Raw genomic sequence first — 22,346 nt, forward strand, 5'->3', positions numbered from 1 at the left:
TGGAAGCAGCTGCTCTTCATTGCTTCTAATTGAAGGTCTTATTTAAGAGGGGTGTTTTTGTCATGGGATTTGTGGGAAGTTGTTTTTGCATAGCTGTGTGTGGCCTGCAATACTGTGCGGTCGTTCGTTTTCTTGTTTTGTTTTTGTTCAGTGTTCAAATAAAGTTAAGATGAGCACTCAACCCGCACTACGTACGACGACCGTTACAGGCTCAAACGCATTAAGAAGGAAAGAAATTCCACAAATTAACTTTTTACAAGGCACACCTGTTAATTGAAATGTATTCCAGGTGACTAGCTCATGAAGTTGGTTGAGAGAATGTCAAGAGTGTGCAAAGCTGTCATCAAGGCAAAGGGTGGCTAGTTTGAAGAATCTCAAATATAAAATATATTTTGGTTTGTTTAACACTTTTTTGGTTACTACATGATTATGTGTTATTTCATAGTTTTGATGTCTTCACTATTATTCTACAATGTAGGAAATACTCAAAGTAAAGAAAAACCCTTGAGTAGGTGTGTCCAAACTTTTGACTGGGACTGTATACTAAATAATATACAGTGCAATCAGAAAGTATTCAGACCCCTTTTCCCACATTTTGTTACGTTACAGCCTGATTCTAAAATTGATTCAATTGTATTTTTCCCTCATCAATATACACACAATACCCCACAACGACAAAGCAAAAACTGTTTTTTACAAATTTTAGCAAATTGATAAAAAAAAAACGTAAATTACACATTTACATTAGTATTCAGACCCTTTATTCAGACCCTTTACTCCGTACTTTGTTGAAGCACCTTTGGCAGCGATTACAGCCTCGACTGTTCTTGGGTATGATGCTACAAGCTTGGCACACCTGTATTTGGGGAGTTTCTCCCATTCTTCTCTGCAGATCCTCTCAAGCTCTGTCAGGTTAGATGGGGAGCATCACTGCACAGCAATTTCCAGGTCTCTCCAGAGATGTTCAATCGAGTTTAAGTCCGGGCTCTGGTTGGGCCACTCAAGGACATTCAGAAACTTGTCCCAAAGCCACTCCTGCATTGTCTTGGCTGTGTGCTTAGGGTCATTGTCCTCTTGGAAGGTGAACCTTCACCCCAGTCTGAAGTCCTGAGCACTCTGGAGCAGGTTTTCATCAATGATCTCACTGTACTTTGCTCCGGTCATCAAATCAAATCAAGTCAAATTTATTTATACAGCCCTTCTTACATCAGCTGATATCTCAAAGTGCTGTACAGAAACCCAGCCTAAAACCCCAAACAGCAAGCAATGCAGGTGTAGAAGCACGGTGGCTAGGAAAAACTCCCTAGAAAGGCCAAAACCTAGGAAGAAACCTAGAGAGGAACCAGGCTATGAGGGGTGGCCAGTCCTCTTCTGGCTGTGCCGGGTGGAGATAATAACAGCACATGGCCTAGATGTTGAAATGTTCATAAATGACCAGCATTGTCAAATAAAATAACCATAGTAGTTGTCGAGGGTGCAACAAGTCAGTAACACAAGAGTAAGTGTCAGTTGGCTTTTTCATAGCCGATCTTTGAGAGTATCTCTACCGCTCCTGCTGTCTCTAGAGAGTTGAAAACAGCAGGTCTGGGACAGGTAGCACGTCCGGTTCATCTTTCTCTCGATCCTGACTAGTCTCCCAGTACCTGCCGCAGAAAAACATCCCCACAGCATGATGCTGCCACCACCATGCTTCACCGTAGGGATGGTGCCAGGTTTCCTCCAAACGTGAGGCTTGGCATTCAGGCCAAAGAGTTCCATCTTGGTTTCATCAGACCAGAGAATCTTGTTTCTCATGGTCTGAGAGTCCTTTAGGTGCCTTTTGGCAAACTCCAAGCGGGTTGGGGTGGTAGTGGTTAGAGCATTGGGCCAGTAACCAAAAGGTTGCTGAATCGAATCCCCAAGCTGACTTGGTAAAAATCTGTCGTTCTGCCCCTGAGCAATACAGTTAACCCACTGTTCCCCAGGTGCCGAAGACGTGGATGTCGATTATGGCAGCCCCCCGCACCTCTCGGATTCAGAGAGGTTGGGTTAAATGCCCCCTGACCAAGTTCACCTCCCTGACCAAGGCCCTTCTCCGCCGATTGCTCAGATTGACCAGGCGACCAGTTCTAGGAAGAGTCTTGGTGGTTCCAAACTTCTTACATTTAAGAATGATGGAGGCCACTGTGTTCTTGGGGACCTTCAATGCTGCAGTCATTTTTTTGGTACCCTTGCCCAGATCTGTGCCTCGACACAATCCTGTCTCGGAGCTATACAGGCAATTCCTTAGACCACATGGCTTGGTTTTTGCTCTGACATGCACTGTCAACTGTGGGACCTTATATAGACAGGTGTGTGCCTTTCCAAATCATGTCCAATCAATTGAATTTACCACAAGTGGACAACAATCAAGTCGTAGAAACATCTCAAGGATGATCAATGCAAAAATGATGCACCTGAGCTCAATTTCGAGTCTCATAGCAAAGGGTCTGAACACCTATGTAAATTAGGTATTTCTGTTTTTACAATTTCTAAAAAACTGTTTTTGCTTTGTCATTATGGGGTATTGTGTGTAGATTGAGGAGGTACATTTTTTTATTTGATCCATTTTAGAATAAGGCTGTAACGTAACAAAATGTGGAAAAAGTCAAGGGGTCTGAATACTTTCCGAATGCACCATATGTGTGAAATTAGTTTTGATTGAGAATAGGCCATTATCATGTACCTGTCGGAACAGAAGCAGGGGAAAAAAATACATGTCATACGTATGCACTTAAACAGCACATGAGGGACACTTTTCCCGGAGTTCATTTTCATGCTAGCCAGTTAGGCTACTCCGGTTGTAAAGCGAAGCAATGTGCTTATTAATATTAGAAAAGTAGAGAAATAAATATAGTAGGCCTAGCCTATAGAAAGCTGATGGGATCCTCCCTTTTTTAACAGAGGCCATCCAAACTCTGTTTTCACACCCTATTGCATAGCTTATAAAAATGTTGCGCAACATGTTCTCTCCTGAAGTGCTTGATTTGATTTTCGATTGTATTTGCATTGATGTCAGAGTGATTAGAGGAATAATAGAGCCCTGAGTATCAGGTCGTTAGCGACTGGCAGTTAGCAAGTTTGGTAGGCTACTAATGACCATCAGCCAGTGCACAGTTTGGAGAAGCCTAGTTACCATGACTAAATGGTCGCGTGGAATTTGACTGCGGTCATGACTAGTGACTGCTGGTGTGGTGGTAATATGGTCACCATAACAGCCCTAAGTAGCACCCAGGATTAAGCTCGCTATACATTCAACATCACAGGCCTGTGAAGTTTACAAGGACAGCGACAGTTTACGAGACCAATGACATGATTTTTAAAAAGTTACTTCCCTGGTTTACGAGCTGCACAGCTCAATCCTCTAAGACAGTGTTTTGGTTCAAACTATTCAAAGAGACTCTTGTACACAAGAATTATCCTCTTCACACAAGAATGACCTTATTATTGTGCAATTGCAGTACAGCTAATATGAGGAAGTTGAAAACCAGTCGGAAAGACAACACCACTTCTGCAATTACATAAGATCCATGTTTCAGGCAGCACCAAACATCTCTCCAATTCTTCCTCATCTGGTGTCCAGCAACGCTCAAGTCTAGCCTATCCCAACCCCCCACACACCTGTCCTGACGGACATAATATCTTCCCCTTGTGGTCAGAATCCTTTATCCATCTCTTTATGACAATGACAGTGTAGAACAGTGCTGCTCATCTCCAATATCCAATGTAAACACTATACAGGCCGTTTACATGGACAGACCTGAGTAACCCAACTCCCCATGCAGCCACTTAGCTCAGGCCTGACCACCCTATACAGACAGACAGGCCTATTGTGGGTTAGAGATGAAAGGGGGGGTGGAGAATAAAACGAGAGAAAGGGAGTGAAAGAGAGAGGGGGAGAAGGGAGAGAGGAGGGAGGGAGAGGAAAGAGACACAGACAAATACAGAGAAAGGGAGTGAAAGAGAGAGAGGGGGGGAGAAGGGAGAGAGGAGGGAGGGAGAGGAAAGAGACAGACAAATACAGAGAAAGAGAGAAAGGCCTGGCAGTGGCTTAGGCTGCCTCTTTTGTTCGTAACCATGTTGTTGTCTGCTGGTTCCCTGGTTCCCCCAGTCCAGTCTCAAAGAAAGCCACTCGATATTCGGCTGTAATAAGAGACAGCCATGTTGGATATCTCCTTCTTCATATATTCCTCCCTTGTTTCCTCATTCCCCTTTTTCTCCCCTTCCTTCCTCTCCTCCCACTGTTTCTCACTCTATCTTTAGCTTTCAACAGCCCGCACTGAGAATGTGTGGGAGGGAGAGAAGTCCAAATTTAGATCCTGCTACATTAATAGCGATGAGAAATGCAGATCAGACGGCCTTCTCCAGCGCTTTGAATTTAACAATCCCATGGGAGATTGAGAACACTGGGAGAGAGGCTAGTGGGCCAGTTTAGTGGTACTGTACCTGATATGACCTGTACAGAATAGGTGATGTTATCAAATCAAATTTTATTTGTCACATGCACCGAATATAACAGTTACAGTGAAATGCTTACTTATAAGCCCTTAACCAGCAATGCCGTTTTAAGAAAAAAAATACCCCAAATAAATAAAAGAAACAAATAATTAAAGAGCAGCAGTAAAATAACAATAGTGAGGCTACATACAGGGGGTACCGGTACAGAGTCAATGTGCAGGGGCACCGGTTAGTCAAGGTAATTGAGGTAAGAAACTCAGCAAAAAAAGAAGCGTCCCTTTTTCAGGACCCTGTCTTTCAAAGATAATTCGTAAAAATCCAAATAACTTCACAAATCTTCATTGTAAAGGGTTTAAACACTGTTTCCCATGCTTGTTCAATGAACCATAAACAATTCATGAACATGCACCTGTGGAACGGTCGTTAAGACACTAACAGCTTAGGCAATTAAGGTCACAGTTATGAAAACTTAGGACACTAAAGAGGCCATTCTACTGACTCTGAAAAACACCAAAAGAAAGATGCCCAGGGTCCCTGCTCATCTGCGTGAACGTGCCTTAAGCATGCTGCAAGGAGGCATGAGGACTGCAGATGTGGCCAGGGAAATAAATTGCAATGTCCGTACTGTGAGACACCTAAGACAGCGCTACAGGGAGACAGGACGGACAGCTGATCGTCCTCGCAGTGGCATACCACGTGTAACAACACCTGCACAGGATCGGTACAGCCGAACATCACGCCTGCGGGATAGGTACAGGATGGCAACAACAACTGTTCGAGTTACACCAGGAATGCACAATCCCTCCATCAGTGCTCAGACTGTCCGCAATAGGCTGAGAGAGGCTGGACTGAGGGCTTGTAGGCCTGTTGTAAGGCAGGTCCTCCCCAGACATCACTGGCAACAACGTCGAATATGGGCACAAAACCACCGTCGCTGGACCAGACAGGACTGGCAAAAAGTGCTCTTCACTGACGAGTCGTGGTTTTGTCTCACCAGGGTGATGGTCGGATTCGCGTTTATCTTCAAAGGAATGAGCGTTACACCGAGGCCTGTACTCTGGAGAGGGATCGATTTGAAGGTGGAGGGTCCGTCATGTTCTGGGGCGATGTGTCACACCATCATTGGACTGAGCTTGTTGTCATTGCAGGCAATCTCAATGCTGTGCGTTACAGGGAAGACATTCTCCTCCCTTATGTGGTACCCTTCCTGCAGGCTCATCCTGACATGACCCTCCAGCATGACAATGCCACCAGCCATACTGCTCGTTCTGTGCGTGATTTCCTGCAAGACAGCAATGTTAGTGTTCTGCCATGGCCAGCGAAGAGCCCGGATCTCAATCCCATTGAGCACGTCTGGGACCTGTTGGATCAGAGGGTGAGGGCTAGGGCCATTCCCCCCAGAAATGTCCGGGAACTTGCAGGTGCCTTGGTGGAAGAGTGGGGTAACATCTCACAGCAAGAACTGGCAAATGACCCTCCAGCATGACCATAGGTATTAGGTATTCCATGAGGAAGAGATGCACTGCAATATTTAATGCAGCTGGTGGTCACACCAAATACTGACTGTTACTTTTGATTTTAACTCCCCCTTTGTTCAGGGACACATTATTCCATTTCTGTTAGTCACATGTCTGTGGAACTTGTTCAGTTTATGTCTCAGTTGTTGAATCTTGTTATGTTCATTCAAATATTTACACATGTTAAGTTTGCTGAAAATAAACGCAGTTGACAGTGGACGATTCTTTTTTTGCTGAGTTTATGTACATGTAGGTAGAGTTATTAACGTGACTGTGCATAGATAATAAACAGAGAGTAGCAGCCGCGTAAAAGGGGGGTGGGCAATGCAAATAGTCTGGGCAGCCATTTGATTAGATGTTCAGGGGTCTTATGGCTTGGGGGTAGAAGCTGACTTCCTGACGGACCTAGACTTGGCGCTCCGGTGTCGTAGCAGAGAGAACAGTCTATGACTTGGGTGGCTAGAGTCTTTGACATTTTTTAGGGCCTTCCTCTGACAGATCCTGGATGGCAGGAAGCTTGGCTCCAGTGATGTACTGGGCCATACGCACTACCCTTTGTAGTGCCTTGCGGTCAGAGGCCGAGCAGTTACTATATCAGGCAGTGATGCAACCAGTCAGGATGCTCTCGATGGTGCAGCTGTAGAACCTTTTGAGGAACTGAGGACCCATGCCAAATCTATTCAGTCTCCTGAGGGGGAATAGGTTTTGTCGTGCCCTCTTCACGACTGTCTTGGTGTGCTTGGACCATGTTAGTTTGTTGGTGATGTGGACACCAAGGAACTTGCAGCTCTCAACCTGCTCCACTACAGGCCCTTCAATGAGAATGGGGGCGTGCTTAGTCCTCCTTTTCCTGTAGTCCACAATCATCTCCTTTGTCTTGATCACGTTGAGAGAGAGGTTGTTGTCCTGGAACCTCAAGGCCAGGTCTCTGAGCTCCTCCCTATACGCTGTCTCGTGTCGGTGATCAGGCCTGGTGTGGCGGATGTGTTGTTACCTACCCTTACCACCTGGGGGAGGCCCGTCAGGAAGTCCAGGATCCAGTTGCAGAGAGAGGTGTTTAGTCCCAGGGTCCTTAGCTTAGTGATGAGCTTTGAGGGCACTATGGTGTTGAATGCTGAGCTGTAGTCAATGAATAGCATTCTCACATAGGTATTCCTTTTGTCCAGGTGTGAAAGGGCAGTGTGGAGTACAATAGAGATTGCATCATCTTTGGATCTGTTGGGGCGGTATGTAAATTGGTGTGGGTCTAGGGTTTCTGGGATAATGGTGTTGATGTAAGCTACAGAAGTGAGTGCTATGGGTCGGTAGTCATTTAGGCAGGTTACCACCTGTTTGATGGTTCGTCAGAGGGCATGAGATTTCTTATAAGCTTCCGGGTTAGAGTCCCGCTCCTTGAAAGCAGCAGCTCTACCCTTTAGCGCAGTGCGGATGTCGCTTGTAATTCATGGCTTCTGGTTGAGGTATGTACATAAGGTCACTGTGGGGACGACGTCATCGATGCACTTATTGATGAAGCCAGTGACTGATGTGGTGTACTCCTCAATGCCATTGGAAGAATCCCGGAACATATTCCAGTCTGTGCTAGCAAAACAGTCCTGTAGCTTAGCATCTGCTTCATCTCACCACTTTCTTGTTGACCGAGTCACTGGTGCTTCCTGCTTTAGTTTTAGCTTGTAAGCAGGAATCATGAGGATAGAATTATGGTCAGATTTTCCAAATGGAGGGCGAGGGAGAGCTTTGTACACGTCTCTGTGTGTGGAGTAAAGGTGGTCTAGAGTTTTTTCCCTCTGGTTGCACATTTAACATGCTGATAGAAATTAGGTAAAACAGATTTGAATTTTCCTGCATTAAAGTCCCTGGCCAATAGGAGCGCCGCCTCTGGGTGAGAATTTTCCTGTTTACTTATGGCCTTATACAGCTCATTGAGTGAGGACTTAGTGCCAGCATCTGTTTGTGGTGGTATGTAGACAGCTACAAAAAGTACAGATGAAAACTATCTTAGTAAATAGTGTGGTCAACAGCTTATCATCATGAGATACTCTACCTCAAGCAAGCAAAACCTTGAGACTTCCTTAGATTTCGTGCACCAGCTGTTGTTTACAAATATACATAGACCGCCACCCCTTGTCTTACCAGAGGCTGCTGTTCTATCCTGCCGAAAAAGCTTGAAACCCACCAGCTGTATGTTATTAATGTCGTCGTTCAGCCACAACTTGGTGAAACATAAGATATTACAGTTTTTAATGTCCCGTTGGTAGGATATACATGATCGTAGTTTGTCTATTTTATCATCAATTGATTGTTCGTTGGCTATTAGGACCGATGGTAAAGGTAGATTACCCTCTCGGCGACGGATCCTTACAAGGCACCCGGATCTTCATCCATGAATCTTCCGTCTCTTTCTCCTGCGAATTACGGGGATGAAGGCCTTGTCGGGCGTCTGAAGTAAATTCTTCCTGTCCGACTCGTTGAAGAAAAAGTATTCCTCCAGTACGGGGTGAGTAATGGCTGTCCTGATATCTAGAAGCTCTTTTCGGTCATAAGATACGGTGGCAGAAACATTATGTACAAAATAATTTACAATAATAATGATAGTTGGCATCTCCATGTACAGAATGTATGATCCTAAAGGGCTTTACATTATAAGGACGTTGCTCTGTTTGTAATACCCAGTTGATTAACAATGTGAATGGATCGCAGTGGAAGTGGCTACTCAATGTTCCTTTAGTGAGGAGTAGAGATGTGCATTGTTAGTTGCTTGAGGGACAGACTGATTTGAGGGAGAAGTGAAACTGACAGGATTCATTGAGGGGGACAGATGTGTGAGAATATCACACAGACTTTGTCTGATGACAGCCAGCCATATCCTTCATTGTACCCCATTTCCTTTCATCAATGTGTTTCTGTCTTACAGTTCTATAAATTCATAAACTGTTAATTATTCGTTTATAATCTGCAATAAACAGTTTTAACACATTGGTTGAAATGTTGATTGTTAGGCTGTTTTGATGTGTGACATGTTGAGTGTTGCCTTAGGCTACGAAACTGTTATTGATTATGGGCATGGAAGGAGCAAAGAAGTTGAACCTTAATACAATATACCTACTATAGGCCTACAGCACATCAAGGACTGTTCATCTATAGGCCAGGCCTACATGCACGAGATTAGTATATTATTTGAATTTATTTTAAGAATGTGGAGCCTGCGATGTCTATTCTATTGTTTTCTATATACAAAAAACAATCTAGTAGCCTATATCATGAGAACAACACACATCAAACATTTACATTTTCCACCATCACTCACTCACTCTCCCTCGAACGCACGCACACACTCACACACACCAACAAGCTGAATTGTATTATGATAGCACTCAAAGTGTATGTTATGCCTATGCTACCCATACTGTACCTCCAAAGTGCGTATTTCTTGCTGAGTAAGATCGCTCAATGCAGCGCATTTGGTTCGGAGTCCTTGTAAACTAGAGATGGAAATCTCGATCATATTCTGGATGAGTTCGCACTGGTGGAGTGCGTCCTTGTCCATCGCTGCGCCACCTTCACTGTCCCCGTCCGATAGTTAATTACTTTGAACCATCCTTCCACATTTGACTGGCACAATATCCATTCCTCGTCGTTGGCACGGCTTGATAGGTTTAGTCGAGTTTTAACAGCGAAAAAGCAGGCAAGAGCTGCAAACAAAACTAATAGAACAGTTAATCTACGACCTTTACTTTCTTAGCTCTGTCACTTCAATGAGCACACAGTGGGTTCCGTGTATTCTCAAGAGCTGCGTAAACTACTTTTTTCTGCATGGTGTTTGACAGAGTGGCCGCGTTCCAGGTCGTCTTTTAACTTCTGTGGGGCAACGGCACACATTTCAGCAAATAAACGCCCGTTTCAAATGAACGGCGAGTCTAAATGAATTGTTTATGAGGTTACCATGAATTACAACAAATTGTTTACAAGGTTCAATTTGTTACATTAAATAAATCAGTATTGTTTCGAAAAAATTATGGCAATCATCTGTTTTTATCGCCAGTAAGAAACTGCTAGCCGTTGGCTGCTAACAGCTAGCTAGCCATAGAACACTAGCTAACTATAGACATGTGGTTAACTGGTAAGCACAAAAAAACTCATTACCCTCTGTAGTGCCCTGTAGTCGGATGCCGAACAGTTGCCATACCAAGCGGTGATGCAACCAGTCAGGATGCTCTCAATAGTGCAGTTGTATAACTTTTTGAGGATCTGAGGTCCCATGCCAAATATTGTCAGCCTCCTGAGGGAGAATAGGCATTGTCTTGCCCTCTTCATGACTGTGTTGGTGTGTTTGGACCATTTTAAGTCCTTAGGGATTTGGACACCAAGGAACTGGAAGCTCTTGACCAGCTCCACTATAGCCCCGTCAATGTGAATGGGGTTGTGCTCAGCCCTCCTTTTCCTGTGGTCCACGATCAGCTCTTTTGTCTTGCTCACGTTGAGGGAGACATTGTTGTCCTGGTACCACACTGTCAGGTCTCTGACCTCTTCCCTATAGGCTGTCTCACCGTCGTCAGTGATCAGGCCTACCACCTTTGTTTCGTCGGCATACTTAATGATGGTGTTGGAGTCATGCGTAGTCACACAGTAGTGGGTGAACAGGAAGTACAAAAGTGGACTAAGCACACACCCCTGTGGGGCCCCGGTGTTGAGGGTCAGGGTGGCGGAGGTGATGTTGCCTACCCTCACCACCTGGTGTCGGCCCGTCAGGAAGTCCAGGATCCAGTTGCAGAGGGAGGTGTTCAGTCCCAGGGTCCTAAGCTTGGTAACTAGATTGGAGGCAACAATGCTGTTGAACGCTGAGCTGTAGTCAATGAACAGCATTCTCAGATAGGTATTCCTCTTGTCTAGGTGGGTGAGGGCATTGTGGAGAGCATTTGAGATTGTGTCGTCTATGGACTTGTTGAGGCGGTATGCAAATTGGGGTGGGTCCTTGGTGTCTGGGATGATGGAGTTGATGTGTGCCATAACCATCCTTTCAAAACACTTAATGATGTGAGTGCTACAGGGCGGTAGTCATTTTGGCATGTTGCCTTAGAGTTCCTGGGAACAGAAAATATGGTAGTCATTTTAAAATGTGGGGATTACAGACTGGGACAAGGAGAGGTTGAAAATGACCTGCCAGCATGCTCTGAGATCTTGTGTAACCGATGTGAAATGGCTAGTTAGTTAGCGGTGGTGCGCGCTAATAGTGTTTCAATCGGTGACGTCACTCGCTCTGCGACCTTAAGTAGTTGTTCCCCTTGCGCTGTAAGGGCCGTGGATTTTGTGGCGCGATGGGTAACGATGCTTCGTGGGTGTCAGTTGTTGATGTGCGCAGAGGGTCCCTGGTTCAAGCCCAGTTTGAGGCGAGGAGAGGGACGGAAGCTATACTGTTACACTTGCCCTGGAATATCATCCGGTTCCATGGCATTGCAAGTGTTGACCTGATTAATGGACTGTAACCCCTGCCATATGCGGCGGGTGTCGAAGCCTGTGTAATATGATTCCACCTTATTCCTATATTGTCGTTTTGCTCGTTTGATGACTCTGCGGAGGTCGTAGCGAGATTTCATGTACTTGTTCCTGTCCTCATAATCTCTGATTCTGATGACCATTTCTCAACACAACGAGTACTTCCTGTTTGAGCTTCTGCTTGTAACAGGAAGCAGGAGTACAGAGTCATGATCTGATTTGCCGAATGGGGGACAAGGAGGGCCTTGTATGCATGCTTGTGGGTAGAGTAACAGTGGTCTAGGACTTTTTCGCCCCTGGTAGCAAAGGAGACGTGTTGATGGAATCTGGGCATCACGTGTCAACAAGGAAAGCAGCCTCCGGGTGCAAGTTTTACTGCTTATTTATAGCCTCATACAGTTTGTTAAGTGCCAGCTTGTTATTTTTCTTGTCCCGAGATGGAATGTATACAACAGTCACAATAATATCTGAAAACTCCCTCAGGAGGTAGATGGGTCGGCATTTGACCATCAGATAGTCCAAGACGGGTGAACGATGGGTCAAGACTTCCACTGCGCTCGAGTCGGCACACCATTTGTTGTTGATGAAGAGGCAAACCCCTCCCACTCTCGATTTCCCAGACTTCACTGTCCTGTCCGCTCAGTGAATGGAGAATCCATCAAGCCGAAAGCCATGTTTCAGAAAAGCAGAGAATATTGCAGTTACGAGAGCCCTGTTGGTGGCAAATCCATGATAGGAAGGTAATCCATTTTATTATCAAGTGATTCTATTGGCCATGATTGTTCACTCGTCTTGGGCAATAGAATGGAGGGAAGAGGTCGCTGGTTGGGGATCCTGGGTCCTGTTGGTTCCAGACTTGGTGCATCGGTACCGCTTGACGTACTGTAGCAGAGAGAACAGTCTATGACTTGGGTGGCTGGATACAATTTTTAGGGCCTTCCTTTGACACCACCTGGTATAGAGGTCCTGGACGTCAGGGAGCTCGGCCCCAGTGTGTGTACTGGGCTGTACGTACTACCCTCTGTAGTATTTGCCATACCAAGCGTTGATGCAGCCAGTCAAGATGCTCTCAGTGGTGCAGGGTTAAGGTTTAGGGTTAAGTGCCCTGCTCAAGGGCACACCGATTATCACAATAATCCTGGCTTAACTATCACCAAATACAAAGATCACAGCACATGTTCATTAAATGTTATCTATGTATGTGATTTGCCAGTATACAGGTTGGGGGAGAGAACTATGGTTGGATCCAGAGTAGTTGGCAGAGCGCAGAGAATAACCAGGTTTTTGTTAAATTTTTGTGTGAGATGAAGCTCGGACTGGCATGCTGTGATCTGCCCTCCCTGTGTTTCCCATGGGAAAGCTCCCCTCTCCAAAACAGCTGGAAAACAATCTCCCTACATGGGCAGGAGAGGAGGAGGAGCCAAATCCCGGAGGACCGGAGGGCACACAGCCAGTTCCCTGAGTCCTGGAGAAGAGCCTTAACTCTGGGAATACTTTAATGCTCTGTAAGGGAGGCAGATGCAGGCAGAATTCAAAGTCATTGGATTTCATCAACTCTCAAAGCCCAATGCAACTCACCTAGAATTTAACAGTAATGGGTACTAACCCAGAGGGTTCTGGCATCAGGCAACTTGCTGTGTTTAATGAAATTCTAATCACATTCACACCGATTGGCTCTATAGAACAGCACTGACATAGTCCTCCTCAGAGCCCTTGGGCCAAGTTGCCTAGATTTCAGGTGATTAGAGAGAAACTGGTCCGTCGTGGCATTCGTGCCCGCTACCCTCAACAATATTGATCAAAACGCATTGTTTCATTATATTTAAATATCTCATAATGCAAAGATGTATGAAAACATGATTTGTATTGACATAGACAGTCTCTCCTGTCCTATTTTGGAGACTCTGCTCCCAATGTTTGGGGACGATTGTTGTAACATATTTTTGTATTACTGTTATTTTGTCCTCTTGTCCCAACTTTTTTGCGAGAATGTACTGCCATCTACTGGTACAATAAGGTCAGTGAATAGAGAGAGAGAGAGAGAGAGAGAGAGAGAGAGAGAGAGAGAGAGAGAGAGAGAGAGAGAGAGAGAGAGAGAGAGAGAGAGAGAGAGAGAGAGAGAGAGAGAGAGAGAGAGAGAGAGAGAGAGAGAGAGAGAGAGAGAGAGAGAGAGAGAGAGAGAGAGAGAGAGAGAGAGAGAGAGAGAGAGAGAGAGAGAGAGAGAGAGAGAGAGAGAGAGAGAGAGAGAGAGAGAGAGAGAGAGAGAGAGAGAGAGAGAGAGAGAGAGAGAGAGAGAGAGAGATTTCCCCTCCCATCATTTCAATGAATGAATTCTAATTATTTTCTATGTAAAAAAATTCTTTAGGAGGTCTGTTAAAAGATTGACGTAGTTGGCAATGAAGACACTCAACAAGGACAGGAAGTGACGCTGTTAGGAGATTGAGAGACAGGAAGTGGACACAATTGGAGGAAGGGAAAGAATGTTAATTCATCCCTTGATATTTACAGCCCTCTATAATGTATCCACATACCCGGTAACGTCATTGTATCAATATTATTTCTGCATATCCCCTTTGTTCTTTTTATATTCATATGTGTATCAATCCTCAAATGTCAAGCCACGTTTAAGAAACAAGATCTTTATCACATTAGTACACAAATAAAATGGTTGTAAAAATGTGATCAACTGCAAGGAAACAGCTGTTGCACAAACAGCTGATCTGGCAACGAAACAATGCAAATGAACGTGCTATTTAAGTCGCACATTCCCCTGCCTGCTAAGAAACTTGTACTAGTCACAGTTCCACCATATTCTCCCTGTTCTCAGTGCATGGATCATCCAGCACAGATCTTATGTAAAGGCCCAATTTGTGTCTTTGTTCACGGACACGTCACTATGAGAACAACGTGATATTTCACAGGCGACAAGGAGAGGGCCTCCTGTGGTGCCAGATTCTCTTCACCGGCCATTCCAAAACATAGTGTAAAAGTAGGGGTTGTGCACCTGAAATGGCATCCTATTCCCTATATAATGCCCTACTTTTGGCCAGAGCCCATGAGGGATAGGGTGCCTGAGTCTATTTTAGGCTGCTGAGCTCCTCCATCTGCTGACCTGTGACCCACAGAGGCAGCTTTACGGTCAGACATCAGGGGCCAACTAGGCCAGTTACCTCTTTAGCCATATACTCTAAAAAACACTACCACTGATGCACAATAGTACTAAATTGACAGTAATCGCTCAGAAAGCACCGAGTAGCACTCAACAGCCTGAAGTCCACTGAGTGAGACTGAGAACAATAAAATCAACACACTACAGATGGCGAAAGAAAGAAAGAGAAAAAGCGAAAAAGACAGATCAGTTTCCAAATGAAATGATAGTTGTTTCTACCAACCCACTCTCCCTGCTCCCCTCCCTCTCTCTCTGTATCCTTTTCCCCCTCTTTCCCACGAGGTGTCAATATTATTATGTTTCAGGAGGCGTGGCCATTGAGCATATGTCTTGCACTGCCCAAGACATAATTTACACTAGTTTTTAAAGGCTGTAAGGAAATGCCCTCAAATACACACAAGCACACAGAGGCAATCTTTATCCTATCAGTCAAGGACAGGAAATGATAATGGCTTTATGGAAGAGTTCCTGTCCCAAATAAATAAGAATTTGTTCTTAACTGACTTGCCTAGTTAAATAAAAATACACATATAGCAAAAATTTCACATAGGAATACTGTCCTCAATTTTTATTTAAGTAGGCAAGTCAGTTAAGAACAAATTCTTATTTACAATGACGGCCAAACCTGGACGATGGTAGGCCAATTGTGCGCCGCCCTATGGGACTCCCAATCATGGTCGGTTGTGATACAGCCTGGATTCAAACCAGGGTGTCTGTAGTGACACCTCTAGCACTGAGATGCAGTGCCTTAGACCGCTGTGCCACTCGGGAGTGTATGACGATTAAGAATTTCCCATGACATATTTTAAAGAGATTGAACAGAATCTTACACACTTACAAATTCGTAACATAATTGTTAGGGTATTTTTGCACCTTTTTAATTTTTTTGCAGGACGTAACATATCATACGAAATGGATGACGTTGTACACAATTGTGCACCATTTTTGGGGACCAGATTTGGATTGTGAGCACTACTTTTCAAACTACTGGATGAAATTATACAAAACCTTTGTAGCATCACTTTAAGTATATGATCTAGTATGTTTTATGTTTTCTTCTATGACATTACTGCTGACTGATCCAGATGTTGATTATGTCTTATTTATGAATGGTTCCTAAGAAATTAATTATTATCCAAAATGTCAGGTTAGTGCTTAAATCAGGTAGCTAAGTGTGCTTGTGTCAGTAAATGTGATACTGTATTATAAGAACACACAGTCCAGCATATTTCTAATACCATGTATTGTAAAGATAAAAAATAAACTATATGAATCATTCATGAATGTGTCATAATGCAGTTTGGATCAACTAGAATTAGTCATGTGGCTTTGGGTTCAACACATTTTCTGACACATTTCACAAACAATTTTGCACCAAGTTTCAAAGTTCATCATATTATGCCACATTATGATGGATCTGCAGTAACAGTAACACGTAATCTATATAACATGTTTCTACCTGTGTAGAAACAGGAACGCTACCTAGGACTGATGATTGTGGTCTCTTTTAAACTGGATCTTCAGCACTGTGTGTCATGTGTCAGTGTGGCATGGATCTGGTGTAAAATAAAACTAGGCTTCAGTAATTCACAGCTGATATTGGTCAGTTCTAAACCAAAATGGAGCTTCAGGAGTGTTCTGGTCACTTGTGTCACAGCTGACAAAGCAGGACAGCTGGAGATCTACAGTAACTTCTCCCAGACTAGTAGAATCTTCTGGAGGTCCTGGAGTCCCGTGGAGGCAGTTACCACAGCTGAGAAAGCTAAGACGGGGGGTTTGGTTTTACAGCTCTAAGGGATTGGGTCAATATCCCCTTGACTGGGGAGTGCTACTGACATCACAAACAACCTCAAACTCCCCATGCAACAATCAATGTCATTTCAAGAAAACTTCCTTGACACACTGTTTTGGGCTGTCTTCTCGAGCTCGTACCACCCCGTGCCAGTTTTGCTTTTATTTGCCTCATGCTCCTGTTTCTAAAACCTGGTTCACATTGGCAGGTTGAAGTGACTCAAGTCCTATTTTTTTGCATATCGGATTCAAATCTGTTATTTTTCCTGCAATCTGAACAGCCAAAAAGCAAATGGAATCGGATATTTCAAGCCACATTTCAAATCCCATTCGTAGGTGGTTTGAAGTCAGATACAAATCTGAACGATGAAATCGGATTTGTTTTTAGAATATTTGGCATATCTAGCTACCCTGTTGACAGTTTGACAAGAATACGAGGTAGCTAACTATTATCTTGTTAATAGTTTACAAATGAGTGAATGTGCTAGAAAGCTAAGCATCTGCCTACCTAGCTAGTTGACTGCTGTGGCTAGCCAGAAAGGACTCATTTTGAAAGTTGGATCACCTTCCGGAGGCTTTAAAAGTGTTCTTACGCTATGATTTTGAACATTCAAAGTGACTGGGAATCGTCTTTGGCAGGTATTATCACCTTAGCTTGCTACATAACTTGAGTGATAGAAAGCACGCGCACCACCACCAATCAGCCTCCACCACTGCACACACCACAATCGTTACTATGACAACTAACAGTGTCACCAAATGACTGTCGTCTGAACACACACATTTGGTCACTTGAAACTTGCTGTTCGGATAGTCATTTTTACTAAATGGATTTGAAGAAAAAACAGATTTCAGCATTAAGGCCTGCAGTGTGAACAAGACTTCAGTGTTTCTCAGGTGACCTATTTTCCTTTTGCCTTGTGGGTTCCAGGATAAAGCTTTCCTGGTGACTTCAAGAAAAGGACAAAACAAAGAAAACTTATGACTTATTTTTGGTTTTCAAAAAAAGGCTTTATTCAAACTATAAATGCAAAAAAACAATACATGCATAAAGCAGACCAGAAAGAAAAAAAAAGGATTTAATTTCAATTTGATATATTCAACATTTTACATTACACTTGTTGAATAGTGAGAGAACCAGTTTTGGGGAAGCTATTCTGTAATGATATTGGTAGCTTGGTAAACTTACTTCACACTGAAAGAAGTTAAGCTAACCCTGCAAAAAATATAGTTTCCTTAACTAAAGTTACTTTGAAAATGTAGTTCACTACATCCAAACTACTTAGTGAAAAAGTATATGTAAATCTGAAATGTCAGACTATAAATTGCAAGCAAAGATCACTTTGGGGTCATACAGTATGTTAAACAAAATGTGTAATTTAGCCTATTAAACACAAAAACTAATGTTCCAATTGAGAATTAGGCAGGTTTGATGCCCAAACATTTAGGAAATTATTGCCTACTTCACCCATAGTTTTAGTTTGCTACACCACTACATGGCAAAAACCTGTATTAACTACAGAAAAAAAACTACAGAGATTGAATTAAGTTACCACAAAGCTAATGCAAAATGTAGTTCAATTACTAGTTGAACTACATGCAGTTTACTATTCCCCAACACTGGTGAGAACCCAGCGCTTGGATTCATTCACTGGCTCTAGATCTAAATCAGCAAAGGCTTTACTAAAAACACACCAACCCAACCGGTTACTGAAGACAACAGCCTTATGGCTTTACTAACAGGATAAATCAAATCAAATTCACAGATGCACAATAGTTAGAAGTTTTAGCCATGAGAGAGAAAAGTCACTGACTGACAAGAACAGGCTATAAACCGAGAGAGAAAGAGAGACCTTTGGCATCAGCATTGACAGACAGATAACGTATTTCCAAGATTGAGTAACAGCAGGCCTGTATCCACTACCAAGGTCAACATAGACAAAATACAAAAAGTAGACCATTAATACTATTCAATTAGGCTCTTCTCAATATTCTGTGTCTGAAAATAATTCATTTTTCCCCCAATTAAATATTTACTATCAAATGTCTGCATATAGGCCTTCAAAGGCTTGCCAGTCATGTATGACACAACAAAGATCCCATGCTACAGATGGCAACTGTAAAGACTTATTTTCAGGTGTTGTATAGCTCTCCCCAACAGGTTATTTCTTACACTTACAAACACCACTTAAGAGTTATGCAGCATAGCACAGGATAGAAAAGGGGTTTCAGGCCGTCATTAATACGGATGTCAACCACCTATTAGGCTCTTTGTGTGTTTTTCAATAAGTCCTAGGGCACACTATAATCCACACTTTCACAGTCTCCGTCTCACCACTTCTGAAGGAGCACAGACTACACCCTGATCTCTACAATAAGAGATTCTCATTCATTCATTCATTTACAGGTCTTCACATTAAAACGAGCGAAAACTATGTACAGAGGGGGAAAAAACTGCTTGCAACAGTCTATTATTCAAAAAGAAAACAGCAGTAAAAAAAAAAACATACTACACCCTCTGATACATTCATATACTGGTATATTAATAGGTATTTATAATATATTGTGTATATACACACACAGACTTGCACACAATAATTGTCCATACAGATTTTTTTTTTTACAGGTAAAAAATATCCATATTATGAGAAGCAAAACAGGTCAGGCCATGGGTCGCTATTATTTTGGAGAGTGAGATAGTGAAGGCTACAGGCCGTCCTTTCCCTCCTGGACATGAGTGAGGCTGGAAGTGTGGAAAGAAAAGCCCATTGAGGAGCTGGGGCAGCGAGTGAGTGAGGGTTAAGACCTGGGGAGATCTAGTGTAACAGAAAACATTGGGAGGGCACTACACTAAATCTTATCAGCAGTCATTCACTTTCCCCAGTGATGTTAAACACCGGATTCAGCCCACCAGCGCATTCAAGCCGACCCGCAGATGGTTTGACTATTTTTCTTTTTTATAAATAAAAAAGGTATTTAGGGAAAGGGGAAATGATCTCAATTGATATTGAAATGACCAAAACCAAATGGAAACTGTAGAAAGGATAATGGACCCCTACATTTATAGTCTCCTCGATTTGTCCAGCTTTCTAACAGGCATTCGAAATCAAAGTTAGACAGTTAGGGAGCATCGAAAATCTAAAAGCGGCCAATTATCTACAGAGAACAAGTCTCTATTGCAGGAAGAATGTAGAACTATCCAGAGGTGACTGATATGGTAAGGCCATCTTAAGCAGAGAGACAGGCCACTGAAATAACTTAACCATTCAAGCACACTCCCTGAGGGAGACCGTGGCTTGCACAAACAAAAGTAAACCAACAAAAATAAATACATAGAAAAAGAAGCTGCCTTGCCACAGAATAGCATTGGGGTGTTAGTCTGTAAATCAAGTTTTCCTCTTCTGTTGTCTTCTTTATCCTGGGTGTTTTTTCAAGGAAGGTAATATTCATTGGTTTCCAGCGTGCGGTGTTGGGCGGTGAGGGTGAAGGGCTAGAGATCTTGGTAAGACAGGTAGGAGCGTATGCGGGGCGGGATGGGCAGTGTCTGCACCTGCTGGGTGGACATGACCCGTCGTAGTGCCATGCGACACAGGTGCTGCAGGCTGGCAATGCTCTTTGGGCACGCCCAGAAATGCACGCTGCCGTCTCGAGACCTGAGAGAGAAACGGGGCGAGAGAGTTATTTCCATGTCAATCTATCCCTCACAACAGCACTGAAAGGTAGGTACTAGGTAGCCATGGTCTACCTAACAGAACTGGTTGAAGCTGCGCTTCCTACAGCATAAATAAAAAGCTGCAAAACCAGTTTCTGGCAGAACACAATGACTTGATTGATCACCTGCCACTTGCCTATAGACTAGGGTGTGTGCAATTCAAAAAGGATTATTCCACCCGAGCACCTAAATGGACTGTATGGGTGTGTGTGGAGAGGTGTAGGAGTGTGTGTGCGCGCAGAGGTGGAGGTACAGTTGAAGTCGGAAGTTTACATACACCTTAGTCAAATACATTTAAACTCAGTTTTTCACAATTCCTGACATTAAATTCCCTGTCGTAGGTCAGTTAGGATCACCACTTTATTTTAAGAATGTGAAATGACAGAATAATAGTAGAGAGAATGATTGATTTCAAATTGTATTTCTTTGATCACATTCCCAGTGGGTCAGAAGTTTACATACACTCAATTAGTATTTGGTAGCATTGCCTTTAAATTGTTTAACGTGAGTCAAACGTTTTGGGTACCCTTCCACAAGCTTCCCACAATAAGTTGGGTGAATTCTGGCCCATTCCTCCTGACAAAGCTGGTGTAACTGAGTCAGGTTTGTAGGCCTCCTTGCTGGCACACGCCTTTTCAGTTCTGCCCACAAATTTTCTATGGGATTGAGGTCAGGGCTTTGCAATGGCCACTCCAATACCTTGACTTTGCCACAACTTTGGAAGTATGCTTGGGGTCATTGTCCATTTGGAAGACCCATTTGCGACCAAGCTTTAACCTCCTGACTGATGTCTTGAGATGTTGCTTCAATATATCCACCTAATTTTCCTACCTCATGATGCCATCTATTTTGTGAAGTGCACCAGTCCCTCCTGCAGCAAAGCACCCCCACAACATGATGCTGCCACCCCAGTGCTTCACGGTTGGGATGATGTTCTTCGGCTTGCAAGCCTCCCCCTTTTTCCTCCAAACATAACGATGGTCATTATGGCAAACAGTTCTATTTTTGTTTCATCAGACCAGAGGACATTTCTCCAAAAAGTACGATCTTTGTCCCCATGTGCAGTTGTAAACCGTAGTCTGGCTTTTTTATGCCAGTTTTGGAGCAGTGGCTTGTTTCTTGCTGAGTGGCCTTTCAGGTTATGTTGATATAGGACTCGTTTTACTGTGGATATAGATACTTTTGTACCCGTTTCCTCCAGCATCTTCACAAGGTCCTTTGTTGTTGTTCTGGGATTGATTTGCACTTTTCACACCAAAGTACGTTCATCTCTTGGAGACAGAATGTGTCTCCTTCATGGTCCCATGGTGTTTATACTTGTGTACTATTGTTCGTACAGATGAACGTGGTATCTTCAGGCATTTGGAAATTTCTCCCAAGGATGAACCAGACTTGTGGACGTCTACAATTTTTTTTCTGAGGTCTTGGCTGATTTCTTTTGATTTTCCCATGATGTCAAGCAAAGAAGCACTGCGTTTGAAGGAAGGCCTTGAAATACATCCACAGGTACACCTCCAATTGACTCAAATTATGTAAATTAGAAGCTTCTAAAGCCATGACATCATTTTCTGGAATTTTCCAAGCTGTTTAAAGGCACAGTCAACTGAGTGTATGTAAACTTCTAACCCACTGGAATTGTGATACAGTGAATTGTAAGTGAAATAATCTGTCTGTAAACAATTGTTGGAAAAATGACTTGTGTCTTGCACAAAGTAGATGTCCTAACCAACTTGCCAAAACTATAGTTTGTTAACAAGAAATTTGTGGAGTGGTTGAAAAATGAGTTTTTAATGACTCCAACCTAAGTGTATGTAAACTTCAGACTTTAACTGGAGGTGTGTGTGTGTGTGTGTGTGTGTGTGTGTGTGTGTGTGTGTGTGTGTGTGTGTGTGGAGAGGTGTCGGTAGGTGTGTAGGAGTGTGTGCGTGTAGGAGTGTGTAGGGGCATGTGTGTGTGGAGAGGTGTAGGTAGGAGTGTGTGTGTGTGTGTAGAGGTGTCGGTAGGTGTGTAGGAGTGTGTAGGTAGGAGTGTGTGTGGAGAGGTGTCGGTAGGTGTGTAGGAGTGTGTAGGGGCGTGTGTGTGGAGAGGTGTAGGTAGGAGTGTGTGTGTGTGTGGAGAGGTGTAGGTAGGAGTGTGTGTGTGTGGAGAGGTGTCGGTAGGAGTGTGTGTGTGTGTGGAGAGGTGTCGG

General features: G+C 43.5%; 2 protein-coding genes across 4 annotated transcripts in view; both read right to left on the reverse strand.

The window, feature by feature from the left end:
* Positions 1-9,730, reverse strand: part of LOC115206479 (kinase suppressor of Ras 1) — a 58,922-nt gene extending 49,192 nt beyond the window's left edge. For both annotated transcript variants that reach the window (XM_029773519.1, XM_029773518.1), the window contains exon 1: positions 9,406-9,730. In XM_029773519.1, coding sequence (XP_029629379.1) covers positions 9,406-9,540 — 135 coding nt within the window. In that variant the 5' untranslated portion in view covers positions 9,541-9,730. The remainder of the gene's footprint in view (positions 1-9,405) is intronic.
* A 7,702-nt stretch (positions 9,731-17,432) lies between these two features.
* LOC115206480 (WD repeat and SOCS box-containing protein 1) overlaps positions 17,433-22,346 on the reverse strand; it is a 28,990-nt gene continuing 24,076 nt past the window's right edge. For both annotated transcript variants that reach the window (XM_029773521.1, XM_029773522.1), the window contains exon 9: positions 17,433-20,099. In XM_029773521.1, coding sequence (XP_029629381.1) covers positions 19,893-20,099 — 207 coding nt within the window. In that variant the 3' untranslated portion in view covers positions 17,433-19,892. The remainder of the gene's footprint in view (positions 20,100-22,346) is intronic.

The sequence above is a fragment of the Salmo trutta genome, chromosome 13, assembly GCF_901001165.1.
Source record: "Salmo trutta chromosome 13, fSalTru1.1, whole genome shotgun sequence".
Classification (NCBI taxonomy): domain Eukaryota; kingdom Metazoa; phylum Chordata; class Actinopteri; order Salmoniformes; family Salmonidae; genus Salmo; species Salmo trutta.